Raw genomic sequence first — 19527 nt, forward strand, 5'->3', positions numbered from 1 at the left:
CAGCCAGGACTGTTATACAGAGAAACGTTGTCTCAAACAAAACAGAGAGAGAGAGATATCTCCACCATCAATGGAGGATACTAAGCTAAACTCTAGCTTTGCCTAACCCAAAGAAGAGAGGAAACAACGGAAGGAAGCCACCTGGTTTGCGTACGTATTGGGAAATTCTTCTTGTGAATTCTCTCGATGAGGAAGCATAAACAGCTGAGCGCTTCTAACAATCTTCTCGAGGCTAAGCCCCCTTCTCAGTTCTCAGGCCAATTCCCGTTCTCTGGTCGTCACTCCATGGCACCTCACTTTCGGTACCCAGAGGCGCGCTCTCTGCAGAGCATCTGCTCGCCTCCAGCTGACGGCGCGTTGGACGTAGCGGGTCCGGGTGGGCGTGACCCGCGCTCTGACGCACAGCGAGCGCGCCGACGCATGCGCACGTCGCCCGCGGGAGCTCGCTGGTGGCTAGAGCGGCGGCGGCGGCTCGTAGAGCGGGCGGAGCGGGCGCTAACCGCCCGAGGCGTGGCGGGAGGCGGCGCGGGGCGGCTGGTGGAGGTCCCGGGGGTTGCCGGTCATGATCGACTCGGTGAAGCTCCGGCGCGACTGCGCGGCCGACTTCTTCTCGCACTACGAGTACCTGTGCGCGCTGCAGGACTCGGTGCCGCTGCCCGCCGTGCGCGCCTGCCTGCGGGACGGCGTGCTGGACTTCAATGCCGACCGGCTGCGCGCGGTGGACTGGGCGCCGCTGCTCAGCACGCTCAGGGTGAACCGGGACCTGCCGCTGGTGGCCATCAAGAGCTCCTTCCAGCCGTGGCTCGGGGAGACAGTTCTGCGGTCCGGAGGTGCGAGGGTTTGGTCGGAGAAGAGGGAGCCCGGTGCAGGATCCGCCTGCGAAGCGGCCTCCACCTAGCCACAAAGGAGTTTTTGCCGCCGCCTCCCTTGCAGCTTGCCGCCTCGGTCCGTTGTCTGGAGTAGTCAAGCTAGGGAGTAGAACTCGACACTGCCCCTTATTACAGCGAGGATGACCAACTATGCACCCCGAGGGGAATATGATAATTTAGCAAATGGTCCCTGCCCTCTCTTCTTTTTAGGGGTTTAAATGTACAATCTCCCTTCATTCGTAATTGCAAGTTTAATACAGAAAAGGAGGAGGTTAAAGATAGAAAAAAATGTATAACAAAAAATAATCAGGGACGTCTTTTTTGATTTTTAGAAAAATATTTGAGGGCTTTGCCTTCGCGTGTGTATGTGCACTATGTGTGTGCAGTGCCTGCGGAGTCCAGAAAAGGGGGTAAGAGGTCGGAGTCGATATGTGAACCACCATATGGATGCTGGGAACCGAACTCGCATCCTTTGCCAGAGCAGCAAGTATGCCCAACCACTGAGCCATCGCTCCAGCCCAAGGGACTATTATTATTTGTTTCTTTTTGTTTTTGTTTTTTTGAGACAGGGTTTCTCTCTGTAGCCCTGGCTATCTTGGAACTAACTCTGTAGACGAGGGTGGCCTGAGTGCTGGGATTAAAGGCGTGTGCCACCACTGCCGGGCTGCGACTATTATTTTTGACGAACCGTTGTAAACAGTTGACTCTGGTTATTTGCAGATAACGTGTTTACAAGTTCCTTTCATTTGAATTTTTGTAACTCCCAAGCCAAGTCTTTGTGGTGCTTCTATGGTCATTCATGAACACCTGCCCAGAAGCCAAAAAAAAAAAAAAAAAAAATTACATCCAATATATATGTACCTTACTGATTTGCATATTTGTGTGTTTGTGTATCTTAGTATTGGCGTATGTGCACACTCAGAAACCAGAAAGGGGTGTTGGGTGTCCTTTGATGGCTCTTCACCCATTTTTTAAATTTATTTTTTATTTTATTTATTTATTTATTTGAGAGAGACAGGGTCTGTTTTCTCAGCTTGGCTGGAAGCCAATAAGCCCCAACTGCTCCCTTGACTCCGCCCCCTTCCATGCGGGAGTTAGAAGTCCTGCTCCTGAGGCCTGGTTCATGTGGGTTCTGGGATCACGGAAGTCCAGTGCAGCAAATGCCCTTAACTCCTGGGCCATCTTTCCAGCTGATTTTTCACACTCCCTTTTGTTTTTAGATTTGCAAATAGTTGTTTGTGTGTTTATATGTATGTATATGTGTGTGTGCACACACATGTGTATGTTGCATGTGTACACATACACCCACGTTGTGTGCGTAGAGTCTAGAGGTTGGCCCTGAATGTCTTCAGCTTTCCCTTTTGTTTACTCAGGCAGGTTCTTCTCTCCTCCCCGCCCTCCCCCCAACTCAGGGGACTTGGTGATTCCTTTGTCTGGCTAGCTAGTTTGCCCTAGGGATCATCTTTTGTTCCTTCACAGATTACATGTAGGCTTTTACTTTGCTGGCGATCCAAGTTTGGGTCCTCAATATTTTTTCCTGCAAGTACCTTTATCTGTCTGGTCATCTCAGTTCCTAGTTTCTTTCTCTATCTCTTTCTCTTTCCTCCTTTCTTCCTCCTTTCCTTTCTCTCCCCCCCCCCCTTCCTTTGCTGTTTTATTTGTAAGAGTGGTATCATGTAAGGAAAACCTGTATGTCGGCAACCTAAGGTCGGAGTTTCATATTTTAAATTCTCACATATATAAAATCCACTGAAACAAGCCTGTTGTGGATTCTTGGGATTAAAGCATGTTACGTGTGTTAAGTGTCTGCAAGTTACAATTGGAAAGGGAAGGTGTGATAAGCTAGGGGCAGATTTGAAAGTCTGGCCCTTTGCGAGGTCTGGGATAAGCAGGATCTGTGATCCCTTCTTCAAGGACAGTGTTTGTACCTCTGAAGAATCCCTTGACTGCCATAGTAATGGCCCAGATTTAAGGAAAGATGAAAGGAGATGACTTAGAGTCAAGGCGGGCCTACCTGATCATGCTGGTATTTTATGTCTAGCATAAGGCATTCTTTGCAATATTCCCATGTCTCATATCCAGTGGGTATAGGCTGTGGGTGTTAGCCTCCTAGACACGACTTGTTTCTCTCTCTCAGCTGTTTTGACTGTACTATTGAAGAAGCCCCTGGCTGGCTTTGCTGCTCTTGAACCCAGTTTCCCTCTGTGTAGATGGTCTCACTTAGCACAGAACCAGCACCTACTAGCTGCAGTTTGTGCCTCCTTTACAAAGGCACTGGAAAATGAGCTGCACTCTCGCCAGGCCTGCTGGAAGGGGTGCTTTTCCTAACCTGTGTGATTTAGGTGCCTCTCTGTTCATCCCTTTGTCTAATTGGTAATTGGTCCAACATTGAGGCAAGTTTTTCTAAGCATCCTTATTGGTAGCTTTGGTCCTCATCACATGTGTTATAAAAGCCAATTCTAGTGGACTTGGTTCAGCCTCTTTTCACACCTGCAGCATTTATCCTGTCCAGCAGGTGTCAGGCTTGGACCCCTTTGTACACACAGTCTACTCTCTTTCTCTTATATGTAAATTGAGGGCTTTCTTGAAGCCATGCCTTAGGTGCAACTTCTTTGTCTCCGTAAGAAACAACACCGTGCATGGTTTGTGTTTCTATATCTCTTGTGGCTGTGAAATTTGTCTTTAAGGACATGGTTCATTTCTGTGCCTTGGCATACTAAAATTGTATGATTGACATTACCGATTTTACTGATCACCGATTTACTGAATTTATTTTAGGTGCTGATACACACCGAATTTGTAGGAATCGAGTTCCTGCAGTGAGATCCAAAGACATGAGCTTCCAGTTATGTAAGGCTCTTAGAGGCTGCTTAAGTGTATCAGGTGTGCTAAGAAATCTGGAGCTAAATGGGCTGATTCTGAGAGAGAGAGATTTGACTAGTCTAACAAAGGTAAGCCTTGTCCATGTCACCTGCAACATTTGAAAGCTGGTTTTGGTGGGGAAATACTCAATACATGTTTTACTTTTTTCTATTAAGGGATTGAGTAAATCAACCTCTTTGGTGCACTTGTCTCTTGCAAATTGTCCAATTGGAGACGGAGGTTTAGAAAGTGAGTCAAGTCATTTAACACTTGTCCTGTGAGGGTGGTCTCAAGTTTGTCTGTGTGCTGATAACTCTGTCTTTGGGGCTGCTGCTTCCACCTGAGCTGCCTCCTTCCTGTGCCTGCTCAGATGCTAACCCGTCCTACTAGGAAAGCTTATCCTGGTTAATTCTGTCTCGACTCTGTTTAAGCTTGTGATAGCCCATAAAACAAACAGTTTGTAGTCTTTGGTATTCTGTTATTTGTGTTTGCTCATAGTTTATGGTTTTCCTTTAAGAAATATTGGTAGGAGCCAGGTATGGTGGCACACGCCTTTAATCCCAACACCCAGGATGCAGAGGCACGAGGGTCTCTTGAGTTTGAGACCAATTCTGGTCTATAGAACATGTTCCAGAACAGTTAGGGCTACGTAGAGAAACCTTGTTTCAAAAAACAAAATAAAACCAAAACCAAAAAACAAACAAAGCCAAAAACAAAACAAAAGGAAAAAGTCTTTGTGAGAAGGGCAATAATAAGGCTGTAAAGAGAACAAGTCATTACTGTCTCCAAGTAAAACAGCTGTGATGCAATTGTTTGTTTATTTGAGATAAGTTCTTACCATATAGTTCTAGCTGTACTAGAACTCATTATGTAGATAAGGCTGGCCTTGAACTCACAGAGTTCTGTTTCCCAAGTGCTGGGATTAAGGGCATATGCCACTATGCTCAGCTTTAAAATGCAATTACAATGTCCATATAGCAATAGGCAATATTCAAAGTATTCAGTTTTGCCAAGTTAGTGGAATTAAGCCTTTGCTGTAATCTAGAACAATTCTTTGTTACTGCAACCAGTCTGTTAGTGGCTGGAGGGTGGTGGAAAGTGACTTTAGGGATACACCTTAAACTGGCATAGCTTGAAGACTGCAAGGAAACCGAGATTGACCACATTGGCAGGCACGTGGTCTTACTGTGTGTCTTTTTCTTCTTTTCAGTTATTTGTCAAGGTATAAAGAACTCAGTCACTCTCAAGACCGTCAACTTTACAGGGTGTAATCTGACATGGCAAGGAGCCTGTCATATGGCCAAGATCTTAAAGGTGACCTTTGAATGACAGATGTGATTAAAGCACATTAATACTTTGGTGTGGGGTTGCAGTAATGTTTGTCTTACCAGTACATAGACTGCAATTTTAGTTTCATTGCATGCTATAACCATTGTCTAGCTTGGGATTCTGACCCTTAAAGATACACATTTAATCTTAAAAATACTTTAAAGTATCATACTTCATGAATACTTGTTATTTTAGTTGTTGAAAACATTGCAGCACCAGAAGAAACTTTATACTATTACAGTCTCCAATTGTTGACATCAGTCTTAAGTACCATAATTTATAAGCTAATAAAAGCAGTTCATACAGTTTTTATAGTTGCAGTAACTACTACATTAGGACTAAAGCTACTTAACCGTTTGATGTGAGCCTTTTTGGAGGTTTTTGTTGTTTGTTTGTTTGTTTGTTTGTTTGGGGTTAGTGGGGTTGAGACAGGATATGGCTTTGTGGTCCAGTCTGTGATCACACTCATTGTGCCATCATGCTCGCATGCCAGGAATATGCTTTGGTCTTTTTCCTCCAGCCTCCCAAGTGCTAGATTAAAGGTGTACGTCACCTCGGCTGCCTTGGTTTTGTAGTTTGATGGCACAGATCAAAGATACAACTTGGGGCTATGGACCAAATGTAGCCCGTTACATGTTTTTTTGCAATTAAGGGTGCTGAAGACCACAGCCTGCCTAGCTGTGTGCATGGTAACTGGCTGCTCTTGCCTTACATCGGGAGAGTTGAGTAGCTGGCAAAGGAAACTGACCCATGGAGCTGAAAATGTTTATTTTTGGACCTTTACAGAGTAAGCCTCTCACCCTTGTGATAAATAATGGTTAAAAACGTGGATTCTGTTTTCTGGTATGGTGATTAGATTTTGTGAGGTTTTCATTGTTGTTGGGGTGTGTGTGTTGGGGGGCTCCTGCTGGGGACTGAACTAAAGCCAACACTTTGGGCAAGTGCTCTACCACTGGGCTATATAGCCTAGCTGTGCTTTTGCCTCTTTCTTTTGAGACTAGTTCTCTCTGAGTTGCCTAGGCTGCCCATGAACACTCTGAAGCCCTGATAGACACTGGACTTAGAATGCTATGATAGGCCTTACCACTGGCCTAGCTAAGTGTATGGGTGTGGCTTTGAGTTTAGCCCTCACCCATTTACTATCTGTGACCATAGGCAAGTCGCTTCACCTCTGTAAAATCCCTGTTCACTCTGAGGCTCTGCGCTACCTGCACTAGGACAGCCTTGTGCAGTGTTTATGGCTTGTTGCTTTGCTGTGGTCATTGTTAGAAAAGTGGCATCAACATTACTCGAGGTGCCATTTCACAGCTGCTTGGCTCTTTTCATGTTCAAGTGGGAAGGCTTTTTTGCCTTGTAGTGTCTGGGTGAGCAAAGTTTACCTGGTGAATACAGAAAATTGGTTACAGTCTTAAAGGCTACAACTGTGATTAAAAAATCCAATAGTTTTTACTTAAGGCATGTCAGACTCGTTTTGCTTATTCTAGGATAGTAAAGACGGTAGGTATGTAAGACTAAGAAGTATATGTGAGCCATTGTTTTAAAAGCTGATGTTACAGCCTCTGAATGTATCTTTTTATCATCTAACAGTTGCACTTGTTGGCCTGACTACTCAGTAGTAGAGCACTTTGCTTAGCATGCCCATGGCTCTGGCTACTGAGGAACAACCTCAACATCCTGCAAACACATGCAAGCACACACACACACACGAGCGCGCACACAGAGATTCTGTTATTTTGGTATACATATAACACACAAAGTATTTATTCAGCTTTATATAGCGTTTTAGTAACCATGATACATGCTAAATATTTAAACTGTAATGGAGATCACTACAGGATAGAGTTCAGAACTGTAGTAATGTTAAACCTGCTCTTTAATGTGACAGAAAAGGAAAATAAATTTTCTTACACTTCAGTAAATTGTCTTTTTACATAACTGTTGGGCAGCTGTCACCTGTGACGGTTCACACAATCAAGCCCCGTGGTGAGATTCTGAGGGCAGGTTGCGGCCATATTTGTACTTGGGGGGTGTGGTATATAATCAGCCATGCCCAGTTTCCTTCTCCGGTGTGTGATTCCATCCTGTTATTTTTAAAGTATCAAACCATGAGAAGGCATGAAGAAACCTGGGCGGAGAGCCTCCGCTACAGGAGACCCGATCTGGACTGCATGGCTGGCTTACGGCGCATCACACTGAACTGCAACACACTCATTGGTGACCAGGGTGCAAGTGCCTTTGCAGACTCTCTTAGTGAGGACCTGTGGCTTCGAGGTGAGTTCAGTGAGCTCTGGGAATTGGAAACCGTAGCAGCTTTTACTGTACTTTTATCCTGAAGTCACGTGTAGTCTCCAGAGAAAACAACGTTACCAGAACATCCAGAAGTTTCTACTGTTCATTTTGGCAGATTTTCAGCCTTTAAAAAATAGATTTGTCTATATACTTGTAGCTTATGGTCAGTAGTTTTATTCACAGGTGTGTGTGTGAAGTCTAGTACTTAGTTTTCCTGAGCTCAGCAGTGCAGGCCTCATCTAGAGTACAGGTATTCTGGGGTGCTGGTCTTAGTACCAGATTTGTTGTTGTTGTTGTTGTTTTTAACCGTATGCACATTTTAAATCATTTTCATATATGATCTTGACTTAATTAAATAAATCAGCAACCATACTTTATTACTATTTTAATATACATGCTATAAAATGTATATAATTATATATATATATTCGTTATATGTTGTTGTTTTGTTGTTGTATTCTAGACAGAGTCTGACTAGGTATCCTTGGATAGTTTGGAAATTGTTGTGTAGACCAGGCTAGTCTTCCCCCACCCCCAAGACAGGGTTTCTCTGTATAGCCTTGGCTGTCCTGGAACTCACTCTGTAGACCAGGCTGGCCTCGAACTAAGAAATTCGCCTGCCTCTACCTCCCAAATGCTGGGATTAAAGGCGTGTGCCATCACGACCCAGCCAAGACCAAGTCTTGAGCTCACAGAACTTGCCTCTGCCTCTGAGTGCTGGGATAAAAGACATACTCTAGCTTACCTTATTGCTGTTTTAATTTTAAGATTTTAAAGACAAACATTTGTTTATTTATTTTGGGTGTGGGTGTGGTTCTGAGTTTGTGTGCCATGTACATACGTAGAGGGCAGATGACAACTTGCAAAAATTGGTTCCCTCCTTCCACCACATAGGTTCCAAGGATGAAACTAGAGTGGTCTGGCTTGGCAGCAAGTCCCTTTCCTGGCTGAGCCATCTTGCTGCCCTGGGTTCCATTGCCACAGTTGGTGGTCATTTGATGTTCTAGTGAAATTGGGGACTACTGCCAGCTCAGTTGGTTGGTTGTGTCCTTCGTCTCGAGAGGTGTCTTAGTGTGGGCTGTTATAGAGTGCTACAGCCTGGTGGCTTACACAGCAGACACTTATTTCTCCTACTTCCGGGACCTGGGAAGCCCAGGGTTGGGTGCTGGCAGCTCAGGTTTAGAGGCAGCTCTCTTCCTGCTTGTGCAAGGCTGCCCTTCTTCCCTTTTCTTAGCCTGGTCTGCTCTCTGCTGCTGTGATAGAAAACTTACTGTCTTAGTCACTGAAGAGACACCATGACCAAGGGCACTCTGACAAAAGAAGGCATTTAGTTTGGAGCTTGCTTACAGGTTCAGAGGTTTAGTCCGTTGTCAGCATGGCCCGGAGCATGGATGCACACAAGCAGACATGGTGCTGGAGCAGTAGCTGAGAGTTCTACATACATCCTGAGCTGCAGGCAGCAAGGGGGCAGGGCGGGGCCTGGCATGGGCTTTTGAAACCTTGAAACCCTCCACCAGTGATACACTCCCCCTCTGCCCTTTACCCTACACACACACAAGGCCACACCTACTCAAGGCCACACCTCTCCCTGGTTACTAAGCGATCAAATATGTGAGCCTATGGTAGCCATTCTTACTTACCAGTACAAGTTGGGGAAGAAAGGTTTTATTTGTTTGTTTTTTGTTTGTTTGTTTATATAGCTTACAGTTCTTCATAAAGGGAAGTCAGGGTAGACACTCTTCTATTTAATGTATATGATGTTTCCTCTATACATATGTCTGTGTACCACAGTCATACCTACTGTCCACAGTGGCCAGAAAAGAACGTTGGGTCTCCTGGGACTGGGCTACTGTTGTGAGCTGCTACGTAGGCACTGGGAGTGGAACCCAGGTCCTCTGGAAGAGCAGTGATGCTCCCAGCCGTCTCTCCAGCGCTCTCTTTTTTAAAGAATAGTTTTCGAGATTTCCTTTGGAGTTCAGGAGTCTGAGTCCAAGATCTAAGTGCGGTGTTTACACTGCCGTCAGCATCATGAACTGATACTTGTGTATATTTGCTCTCAGATTGTAGGAAGTTACCTTTTCTGCATGGGGATCGGATGAGGTCATTGTAGCACATTGTGGAAAAGGATTATTATTATTATTATTAATTATTATTATTATCTTTGCATATGCTTTTCTGACTTTTCCCCCTTCTCTTTCTCCCTCTTGCTCCGGGCCCCGCTCACTCCAGACCGCGCTCGCTCTGACCCCTTCTGACTTTTTTTAATACCCAATTATTAATTAAAACTGCCTTGACTAGTCTTGTTCGGGAGTGTCCTAAGCGTGAGTGGGAATTGTCTATGTTCAACTGTGTGGAGTCAGCAAGTGACCTGTTGTCTTTCCTCAAAAGCACTCGACCTGCAGCAGTGCGGCCTCACCAGCGAAGGGGCCAAGGCTTTACTGGAGGCCCTGGAAACCAACAGAACCCTGGTCGTTCTGGATATAAGGAAAAACCCACTTATTGGTATGTCATCTGCTTAAAAATTAACTGACAAATGGCATAAAAATGAATCTGTTTGTGTATTAGAATTTATAAAAACAATGTATTTATTTTCTCGTTTTCTAACTGTGGTTTTAGCAGCTACTGCATTGGTTTTAATGAGTTGTACCTGGAAATTGTTCAGGTGGCTACTGATTCCACTGAGCCTAGAAGAAAAGACTGCTTCTCTCTGGTCACTCCCTCATGTCCATCTGAATCTCTGACTGGGGAGGAACGGTTCATTTGTTTGCTAATTTGTAAAGAAAGTGTAGATTTTGTATGAGTCTAACTGGTTCAGCTACTAAGCATATAACAGTGTATCAGACAGAGTCTTGCTGTCCATCAGTAAGGGAGTTCACATGTGAATGTGTAAGTTGATAAGGAATTTTAAGTAGTAGGGAGTGCAAAAAGAATTTAATAAGATAGGTGGGGCACTCACAGAAGAACTGACACTTGAGTGGATAGCTGAGCGAAGAGCAGGGCATGTGTGGAAGTATAGATACAAGATGGCGGGAGGGATGGAGGATTTGAGGGGAAAACAAGGCAGGGGCTGGAGAGATGGCTCAGTGGTTAGAGCACTTAGTAGTGTTGCAGTGACCCAGGTTTGGTTCCCAACTCCCATGTCAAAGTACTTAAAACCACCTGTAACTCCAGTTCCAAGGGACCCAGTGCCGCCTTCTGCCCTCCATGGCACCTGCATACACATCGTGCCCAGACAGACAAGCCAACAGACACATGAGCAACTAAATTAATAAATCATAAATAAATCTTATGCTGTGTGGTCAAGGAAGAGCCAGAGACTTAACAGTGTAAGGTCTTCATTGCCAGGTAAGGACAAAGCTAGGTGAGCTGAGATAGACAACGGCATCATCTGAGTAGCCTTTCAGTCAGGTGACCTTCATGAGGAGAGTAGATAGCACGGAGGGCCAAGCCGGTTGTGGTAGCAGTGCTGAGAGAGGGCTGGGAGCGGAGCACGGTTGAAGCTGTGTCCTGACTTAGGTTGGGCTGTGCTAGTTAGCAGCCTTTGGGGGACGGAGTGATGCTGGGATGGTACAACCTTTAATTTTCTACGCAGAGGTTCCAGAGCCACTTCAGCTCCCAAGTGCTGGTGGATGATGGGAAGGCATTACATACAATACCCTGAGCTGCTGAGGAAGGCCAGAAGCAGAAACAGCGATGTTGTTTAGTTGTATGGGAAAGCAGTGGTTAGCTGGCTTCTGTTTGTGAGCAGGCAGCCAGTCCCTGGGGTGTACCTTGAACAGTCTCACTTTTCTTCCACTTCAGATCATTCTATGATGAAAGCAGTTATCAAAAAGGTTCTCCAGAACGGAAGGAGTGCAGATTCAGAGGTATGACTCCTGTCAGTCTTGTGGGCAGAATTTCCGTTTAGTTACCGTTTCTTCTGCTTAAAAGCAGTAAAATTGTTGATATTTTTCTGCTATCTGAAGTAAAATCAGGTGACTTTTTTTTTTTTTTTTTGGTTTGGTTTTTCGAAACAGGGTTTCTCTGTGTAGCCCTGGCTGTCCTGGAACTCGCTTTGAAGACCAGGCTGACCTCTAACTCAGAAATCTGCCTGCCTCTGCCTCCCAAGTACTGGGGTTAAGGGCGTGCGCCACCACTGCCGGACGACTTTTCTGTTTTTTAAAATATTGTATATTATTCAATTTGGGATTTGAGAACTGAAAATCGCAAAGCTTTATTAAGTGTGAAACATCCTCCTTGTGTCCAGCTACAGTTGAGTCCTGTTCATCTGTAGCTGGTCACCTGTCTGTCTCTTCCAGTACCAGTGGGTTACATCCCCATCGTCGAAGGAACCATCTAAAACCACTAAGCAGAGAAAGAAAACAATTGTCTTAGGAAGCAGCCGGAAAGGAAAAGCAACCATTAGAATTGGTAACTGACTCTGTCTGTCTGTGCTTTTTATGTCTCCAACACTTGCACCTACCACGTGTTAGTATGTTAATATTAAGGTCTCACCTCTTGGGTAATAACCAATGCTGATTACAGTATATTCTGGGCCTAGACTATAATTATTCTAATTCAGGTTATGGAAATTCATGGCAGGTAGAAATAGTAAATGAATCATTTGGAAGGATTATCAGCATTACTGTTTTTTAAATTAACAGTTGTTTGTTTTTTACATATAAAATAGTCGTCATATTGACTGTTTCCTGAGTGATGATTCTTCATAGTTTACAGTTGGGATTTGAGATGCTCTCTGGTGCATCACTTTTTTACTTAGCAAAAAGTGTTGGAGCTTGAACCCAAGGCCCTTTGCGTGGGAAGCAAGTGCTCTCCCACTGAGCATAAGAACAGTGCTGAGGACAAGCTTTTTGATCTCAAGCTGGAGCACTTTGGGAAAGTGTTCCTTGCTTTTTCTGAGATCTGTTCTTGCTGTGTTTCAGAATGACCTGGGACTTGTGATTGCTTTATCTCAAACTCCTGGGTAGTTGTGGTGCAAGCTCAGCTAGAAAAACAGTATTTTGTCTTAGTTAAGGTTTCTGTTGCATGACAAAACACCATGACCAAAAGCAGCTTGAGAAGGAGGGGGTTTATTTCAGTTTGCGCTTCCACATCACAGTCTGTCATCCAGGGAAGTAAGGGCCGGAATTCAAGACAGGAACATGGAAGCAGGAGCTGGTGCAGGGACGTGGGGGAGGGCTGCTTACTGGCTTGCTCATCCTTGCAGTGGTAATTATTATTCTGGAGGTTAGCTATGCCCCTTTGTTGCCTTTAAATATCTATTGGGGGTTTCTAGTCCACTTCAGGGACCTTTAGATTTATGCTAAGCTTTACAGCACTAGAGCTGGGCAGATAAGAACCATCCAAGCTATTTTGTCTGTTTCCGGTCAGAATCCCAAAGATATTACTGGCCATGTTTCCTTTGGGCTACTCCTGCTTATCAGACCAGGCCTCCTGGGCATGTGCTCAGAATCCATGCTGCCCCATGGCAACCTCTTCTTCTCTCACTCTCTTCCTGGTCTCTACAGGAGACCCCAAGCCCAGGGAACCTTTTCTCTGCTCCTTCTTCTGCCCAGCCAAGGCTGTAGGGATCTGTATTAACCAATCAGGAATAACTTGGTGAGCAAGGTTTACATAGCATTATTTGTTGTCCATGAAGATCTGTTCATCAGGGGCAATAAGATCTTGGAGGCCAGTATTTGGCACTTGAATAGCAGCACCAGACCAACCCCCACACATCCTGTTTGCCCAGATGCCCCAGCACCACTTGTCCAGGGGTGGCACCACCCACAGTCCATCAATCATCATTTAAGAAAATGGCCCACAGGCCATTCTGGTGAGGACGTTCTCTCAGTTGAAGTTGCCTCTTCCCAAATGACTCTGGCTGTGTTAACTTGACGTAAAACTAGCCAACACAATTCTCCAGTGTGTGTTACAGTATATAAATACACTTCCAAGTATTAGTTAACCTAAACTTGAGGCTATTAATTTTGTGACTGAGTACAAATGGAAAGGTTCTTTTTATAACAGCAACATTCAAGGGCTAGCAGCTAGGTAAAGGCACCTGCCTTCAGGCAGAACAACCTGAGGTGCGCCCTCAGAACCCATGGTAGAAGGCTAGAACCAACTCCTATGAGTTATTTTGGACCTGCACGCAAGCACACTGTATAAACGCTGATACAATAAAAGAAACCATAATGAAAACTAATGTTTGTAATGTAAACTTGAGATTCTTCTAAATATGTACATTTTTTGTAATTTGGCTCTGATACTGTGTTTCTAAAAAATTTTTAACTTTTTTTTTGTTTGTTTGTTTGTTTGTTTGTTTTTTTTTTTTTGGAGATACACTCTTCCTCTGGCTGGCTTTGAATTTGCTATGACTTTCCTGCCTCTGCCTGCTTAAGTGCTGGGATTGTAGGCACAAACCTTGTAGTAACTTATTTTCTAAAACATTCTGTCTTAATCTTGGTGCAGGATAGTTTTGAATTTACTGTGTGGCCACACTTCAGATCCTCCTGTGTTTACCTCCTGCATTGGGAGGTGACAGACAAGTCCACAATACCCAGGATTAGGCTCTCATAAGGCAAGCACTCTTAACAGCTGAGCTACAGTCCAGCCTTAGAACATAACACATTACTTTTAGCACCCATAACTTTTTGTGATAAGAAAGAATGACAGAGTGGAACAAATCCAGGTCTGATCGCCACCTGTGTGCCACAGCGCACATTAGTGTAATTACTAATTTTTAAATTAGTGTAATTTTAAAAAAAAATTAACTTTAAGCGACTGGAGAGATGGCTCAGTGGTTAAGAGCACTGATTGCACTTCCAGAGTCCCTGAGTTCAATTCCCAGCGCCTACGTGGCAGCTCAAAATTCTCTGTAACTCTTCAGATCTGACACCCTCACACAGACACTCATGCGGGCAAGACACCAATTCAAATAAAATAAAAAGAAATATTAAAAATTAACTCTAAAAGAGATATGATGTATATTACTGCATATGCACCATCTTAGATGGCAGTCCAACACTGCTGAAGAAGTTCTAACACGTAAAAGAGGCCAGAAAGACAAACACAACAACCATTTTGTCTTGTTTTGTTTTTATTACATTGTGGGGTTTTTTAAAAAACAGAATCTCACTAATAAGACTGACATAAAACTCTTGGGCTAGGATGAAGTAGAGCTGCTGTAGTAAACCTTTGTTATTTGTTTTCAATGATAGCAGAGACAAAAACTTAAATGTGAACTTGAGGGTTTGTTCTAATTAAGTCTTAATATGTGGATTTAGCTGCTACATGTATTTCATCTAGTATGTGTGTGTGTGTACCTATATATATCTATCTCTATATCTATCTATCAATTTTGTGTCTGTTCTCTCTGAGTGTATATGTGTGTCTGTGTGCATGTGAACTCATGTGAGGACTGAACGCCATCAAACTGAGGACAACATTTACTCAGCAACCTTTACCCTATTTGCAGGTATTCCTGAAATCCACACACTTATGAGGGAGAGGCCAGAGGGTTGTGAGTTCAAGTGTAGCCTAAACTACTCAGGGTAAACCTGTTCTAAAAAAAGTTTATAAATGACTCGTACTGCAGTGGTTTTGGTATCATAGTCCGTTGTTCATTTGTGTTGTGTTAGGAGTGTGTGACTCCTTTAGTGTGTAAACCTTTAGTGCATCCTGTTTTCTTTAACCTTGAACACAGGTTTAGCTACAAAGAAACCTTCAAGTAATGGGAGAAAACAGGGGCTCAGTAAAGACTGCTACGCTCCCAATCCTCTGCCTCCAGGTGCATCTGGTTTCTTGCCCTGGCGAACAGCAGAACGTGCAAAAAGAAGCAGGTAAGGTGTTCTTCCTGTGCCTTCGTCCTGACAGCTGTTATTTGGGAACTTCTATTACATAGTTCTCCTATTGATTCCAGAAGTGGAAGGGGCCGGCTCACGCACAGCCTCTGCCCAAAGACTGCCCTAAGGAAAGATAACAAAAAAGTGTGGATCCCCTGGAGCCGAATGTGTACTAGTAACCAGTCAGCCATTCTGCTCAATCTGTTTGGTTTTTTCCATAGCATATTTTGGGGTATTTAGTACTCTGGTTCTATATGAGCAATGTACATAGTACAAATAAATTTGATCCTATAGTGTGCATACATCAAAATGTAACTTAATTTGTTTATATCCTTTTAGGAGTTCTTCATTAATCAAAACTCGTGATCTATCAAATCACCTGAAGGTATGTATTTGTCATATTTCTAACATATTATAAGGAATCAGAGTAGGAAAAGGCTGGGGTCAACTGGAAGGAGCTTTGTAAAATGGATTTTCCCTCCCTGAAATAAATTAATGTACAGTCTCCTGATTCCTGTCCCAGTGCCATGGTCCAGGGCACTGTATCTTCTATGTATATGACACACACTAGGGAAGCCGTGTCGTTTCATCTGTAGATACCCCATTTCTCCAGGCAGCATTTAAGCTGATGCTCACAATGGGTTTGGCCAAAAACATGTCCCAATTTATAAGGAATGTTGCTTTGGGTACATGTATATGTTACACACATACCCACACACACACATACTCACTCTCTCTCTCTCTCTCTCTCTCTCTCTCTCTCTCTCTCTCTCTCTCTCCACACATTAAAGCAGGCCACAAACAGTCCCTCTCCCACTGACTCAGTTCTGGAGCAGGCTAGTTCTGTCAGGCTGCTGTGTCCTTCTGCAGTGAGTTGTTCATGGAGGCCACAGATCTCTAAAGAGTAGGAGGAGAACATCTGATGTCCCACCCTGCTTGTCAGCACTACACTCTACACCCTGAGGTGTTCGGGTGCCATCTTGTTCTGTCAGCGAGGGTTTGCTTATCCTGCAGAGTTGTCCCTGCACCGGTTCATTTTCCGGAGGTTCAAATCCTGTACATTTTCAGTAGGGTTATGGCCACATCAGTTTTTAACTAGAGGGAAACCTTGAAGCTTGACAGGAGAATTAGACTGTCCCTACACTAGTTCAGGCTGCCGGATGAAGAGAAGACGAGGTGCGCTACTTTCAGTTGTGTATGTGGATGTGATTTACAAAACCATTCTAGTATTTATCAATGACACTTAGTGATTTTATATTCTGTTAATTCTTTTCCTCCTAAGAATTGTACTTCTGCATCTTCATGTCTTGCAGTAGAGAATAAATTTACTACCTGTGGTATAAAAGTTGACCTGAAGAAGAGGTGTTTATTTTGGCCCCTACTTGAACTGTCTAGGAGGGGCTTAGCACACATGTGCAGTGCCAAACAGGAATCAGCCATTGGAGTACATGGTTTTGTAGTAACAGTAAGAATAAGTTAATGATATTTTTCTGTTACTGATTGTTTTAGGCTAAGGAACAGTGAGATACATTTATAGTAAATCACTTGACAGATCGATTTGATCAGGTCCTCTAGTGTTTAGTATTTGGCTTATAGTATTATTAGTAAGTCATGGCCTCTTTATTTAAGAAATCAGATTTCCCGGTGACTGTGACAGTAGAAAGCCCTTCGTCCTCGGAATCTGACGAGACTGAAGATTCTTCAGAAAGTGTCCAGGAAGCGCCTCCGAAAACCAGCATAAAAGAAGAAACATTACAGGTATACAGTTCCTTTCAAGGTACCGAGACCATTGCAAAGGCCATTTCAAAGTATAGTTGCTTCTTGGCGAAGCTTGCTTGTGGAACGAACCCAGGCAGCTCACTGGAGTCCTGTTTGCCGCTCAGTTCTAACTCTTACTCTCTCAGAGGTAGAGAACAAGGAAGATGAGAGTGTAGGTACTCTGCAAAATAAAACAGGGCATCAAATTTTCCTCTTCGTGGAATCAGAGCGTTAGCTGCAATGAGAGCTTTAACGGCCATAAAATAAACTTAAGGAGATCGAGTACTGACACAAAGTCGGCTGATTCAGTGCCATGTGTGTGGGTTTCTGTTCGTATGTTCATTGTGTGTGCATGTGGAGGCCTGGGGACAGCCTTAGCTGTCATTGCTCACTTGTCATTCACACTAGGTTTGTTGTTTGAGGAAGTTGTTTGGTCTTTCATTGGGTCAGAATGTGCCAGTTAGGCTTGTCTACCTGGCCAGTGCTCTGGCCACTTGCTTCTGGGGTGCTGAGATTGTGGGTGTCCACCACCACACCCTGCCTCTTCCCATGCTCTGAGGATCACCTTAGTCCTTATGCATGTGTGGCCTGGCTTTGACTGGGCTGCAGCTCCTCAGCCCAGCACTGCTGTGTGAAAGGCCAGGAAACTGACGATAGTACTAGCTGAACTCTCTTACCATGATTGAAATATAACTTTGTTTTTGGTAAAATTGGAAAGAGGTTCTTTTATGTAGCTCAAGTTGTCCTTGAAGTCATTGTACCTCAGACTGGCCTTGGGTTCCTGGTCTTCTCCTAGCCTCTTGGCCTTGAAAAAAACTTTTGCTACTGATATTCCCCTTTCACAATATTAAAAAACTAAGAAACCATACTTTATTTTAAAACTGGGCATCTAATGTCATTCCATTTTTCTGTTTAGGTAAGCAACTTACTTAGCAGATTTTTTTTACCTTAAACATAAGGTTTATTTGGACTTTAAATCAGAGCTGATTTGTAATAAGTTCTGGGAGACCTGATCTTTTAGGAAAGTCTTGCCTTTTCTTGTGGGTTACATGATTCACATGTAATTACGGGAAGCTGGGGTCGAACTCAAAACCTCATACTCCTCAACATGCATGCTATCACTGAGCCACACCAGCATAGTGAGTGCTTAAAACTAGGTTTGTCTTGGTACAGAACTTACAAATCTAGAACTGGCTATCCATTTGTTATTTGTTTGTTTGTCTGTTTATTGGCTTAAAACAGCAGAGATTTGATTTTCACATATCTGAGAGCAAGGACGTAAGGTCCAGCTAGTTTGTGTGTGGTTAGGGCCCAGATTTCTAGTTCCCAGATGGCGCCTTCTCAAAATGTCATTAATAGTTGAAGGGCAGCTACCTATTTTATTTATTTTATTTAAAGACAGCTACGGGATACAGCTTTAATGGCAAACCAGCTTCCTGGCCAGCATATAACGCCTTAGGTTCAGTTGCAAGCATTGCACATCCCCTGAAGAGAAATGCCACAGCTGCTTTTTTATTATTATTAAAATCACGGTATTTATAGAGAGAATTCTTGAAGTAATCACTTACAAAATTATAATCTCTTAGGAGAAAACCTGTGGACCACATGGGAACACTTTCGTCTTGTCTGTAGAGAGCCCGCGTGTTTTATTGCTGGGATGCAGAGGAGCATTGAGTCATGAACAGTCTTCTTTCTTTCTTTCTTTCTTTCTTTCTTTCTTTCTTTCTTTCTTTCCTTCCTTCCTTCCTTCCTTCCTTCCTTCCTTCCTTCCTTCTTTCTTTCTTTCTTTCTTTCTTTCTTTCTTTCTTTCTTTCTTTCTTCTTTCTTTGATTGATTTATTTATTTATTTTTATGTATGTGAGTACACTGTGACTGTTTTCAGACACACCAGAAAAGGGCATCAGACCCCATTACAGATGGTTGTGAGGTACCATGTGGTTGCTGGGAATTGAACTCAGGATCTCTGGCAGAGCAGTCAGTGCTCTTTACTACTGATCCATCTCTCCAGCCCTGAGCATGTTTTCAGGATGTTGGATTGGTTTCCTTCTCCAGGGGTCTGAGAGAGAGCTTGGTCGGCTTGAAGGGGTTGTTCTGCTTTGTTTTCCTTCTGGTTGTTTGAATGCTAGAGACTACACGGTATCCATGATGGGCAAGCTTGCTATCACTGGTCTGTGACCGAGCCCAGAGACAATACATCAAAATAGTCTAGTCACTGAGGAAGACCAAGGCTAGGAATTGCAACTAGAGAGTTCCTTACTCCAGGTGTATTGAGGACCCTCATAGTGTATATTCACTTGAGAATCAGCTAAAATGTGTAAGCCCACAGTAAAGACAGTAGAAGGGACCCTCACGTAACCAAATGAAGGTGATCGGGAAGAAGTGTAACTGATTCAGTACAACATGGGAAACCATCACTTAGAATTAGTGCTGGGGCAGCCTGCAGCTTGGAGGGAGCCTAACCTGGGCTCCTCTGTGCAACTGGAAATGGGACACGCCAGGAATTGCTTCCTGAGGGTCTGAGGTGGTGAGTTGTAGTCTTAGGTGCTCGTTATGTGAGTGTCCTCTGAGGACTTCATTCTGTGCATATTCTGGCA

General features: G+C 43.8%; 1 protein-coding gene across 2 annotated transcripts in view; it reads left to right on the forward strand.

Annotated features, from left to right (window-relative positions):
- Positions 1-466: 466 nt before the first annotated feature.
- Cep78 (centrosomal protein 78) overlaps positions 467-19527 on the forward strand; it is a 28888-nt gene continuing 9827 nt past the window's right edge. For both annotated transcript variants that reach the window (XM_021151625.2, XM_085833887.1), the window contains exons 1-11: positions 467-830; positions 3648-3820; positions 3908-3980; positions 4942-5045; positions 7157-7331; positions 9738-9851; positions 11151-11215; positions 11648-11759; positions 15037-15172; positions 15515-15560; positions 16805-16933. In XM_021151625.2, coding sequence (XP_021007284.1) covers positions 563-830; positions 3648-3820; positions 3908-3980; positions 4942-5045; positions 7157-7331; positions 9738-9851; positions 11151-11215; positions 11648-11759; positions 15037-15172; positions 15515-15560; positions 16805-16933 — 1395 coding nt within the window. In that variant the 5' untranslated portion in view covers positions 467-562. The remainder of the gene's footprint in view (positions 831-3647; positions 3821-3907; positions 3981-4941; positions 5046-7156; positions 7332-9737; positions 9852-11150; positions 11216-11647; positions 11760-15036; positions 15173-15514; positions 15561-16804; positions 16934-19527) is intronic.

This window comes from Mus caroli, unplaced genomic scaffold (assembly GCF_978045245.1).
Source record: "Mus caroli unplaced genomic scaffold, Mus_caroli_1 scaffold_20, whole genome shotgun sequence".
NCBI classification, from domain to species: domain Eukaryota; kingdom Metazoa; phylum Chordata; class Mammalia; order Rodentia; family Muridae; genus Mus; species Mus caroli.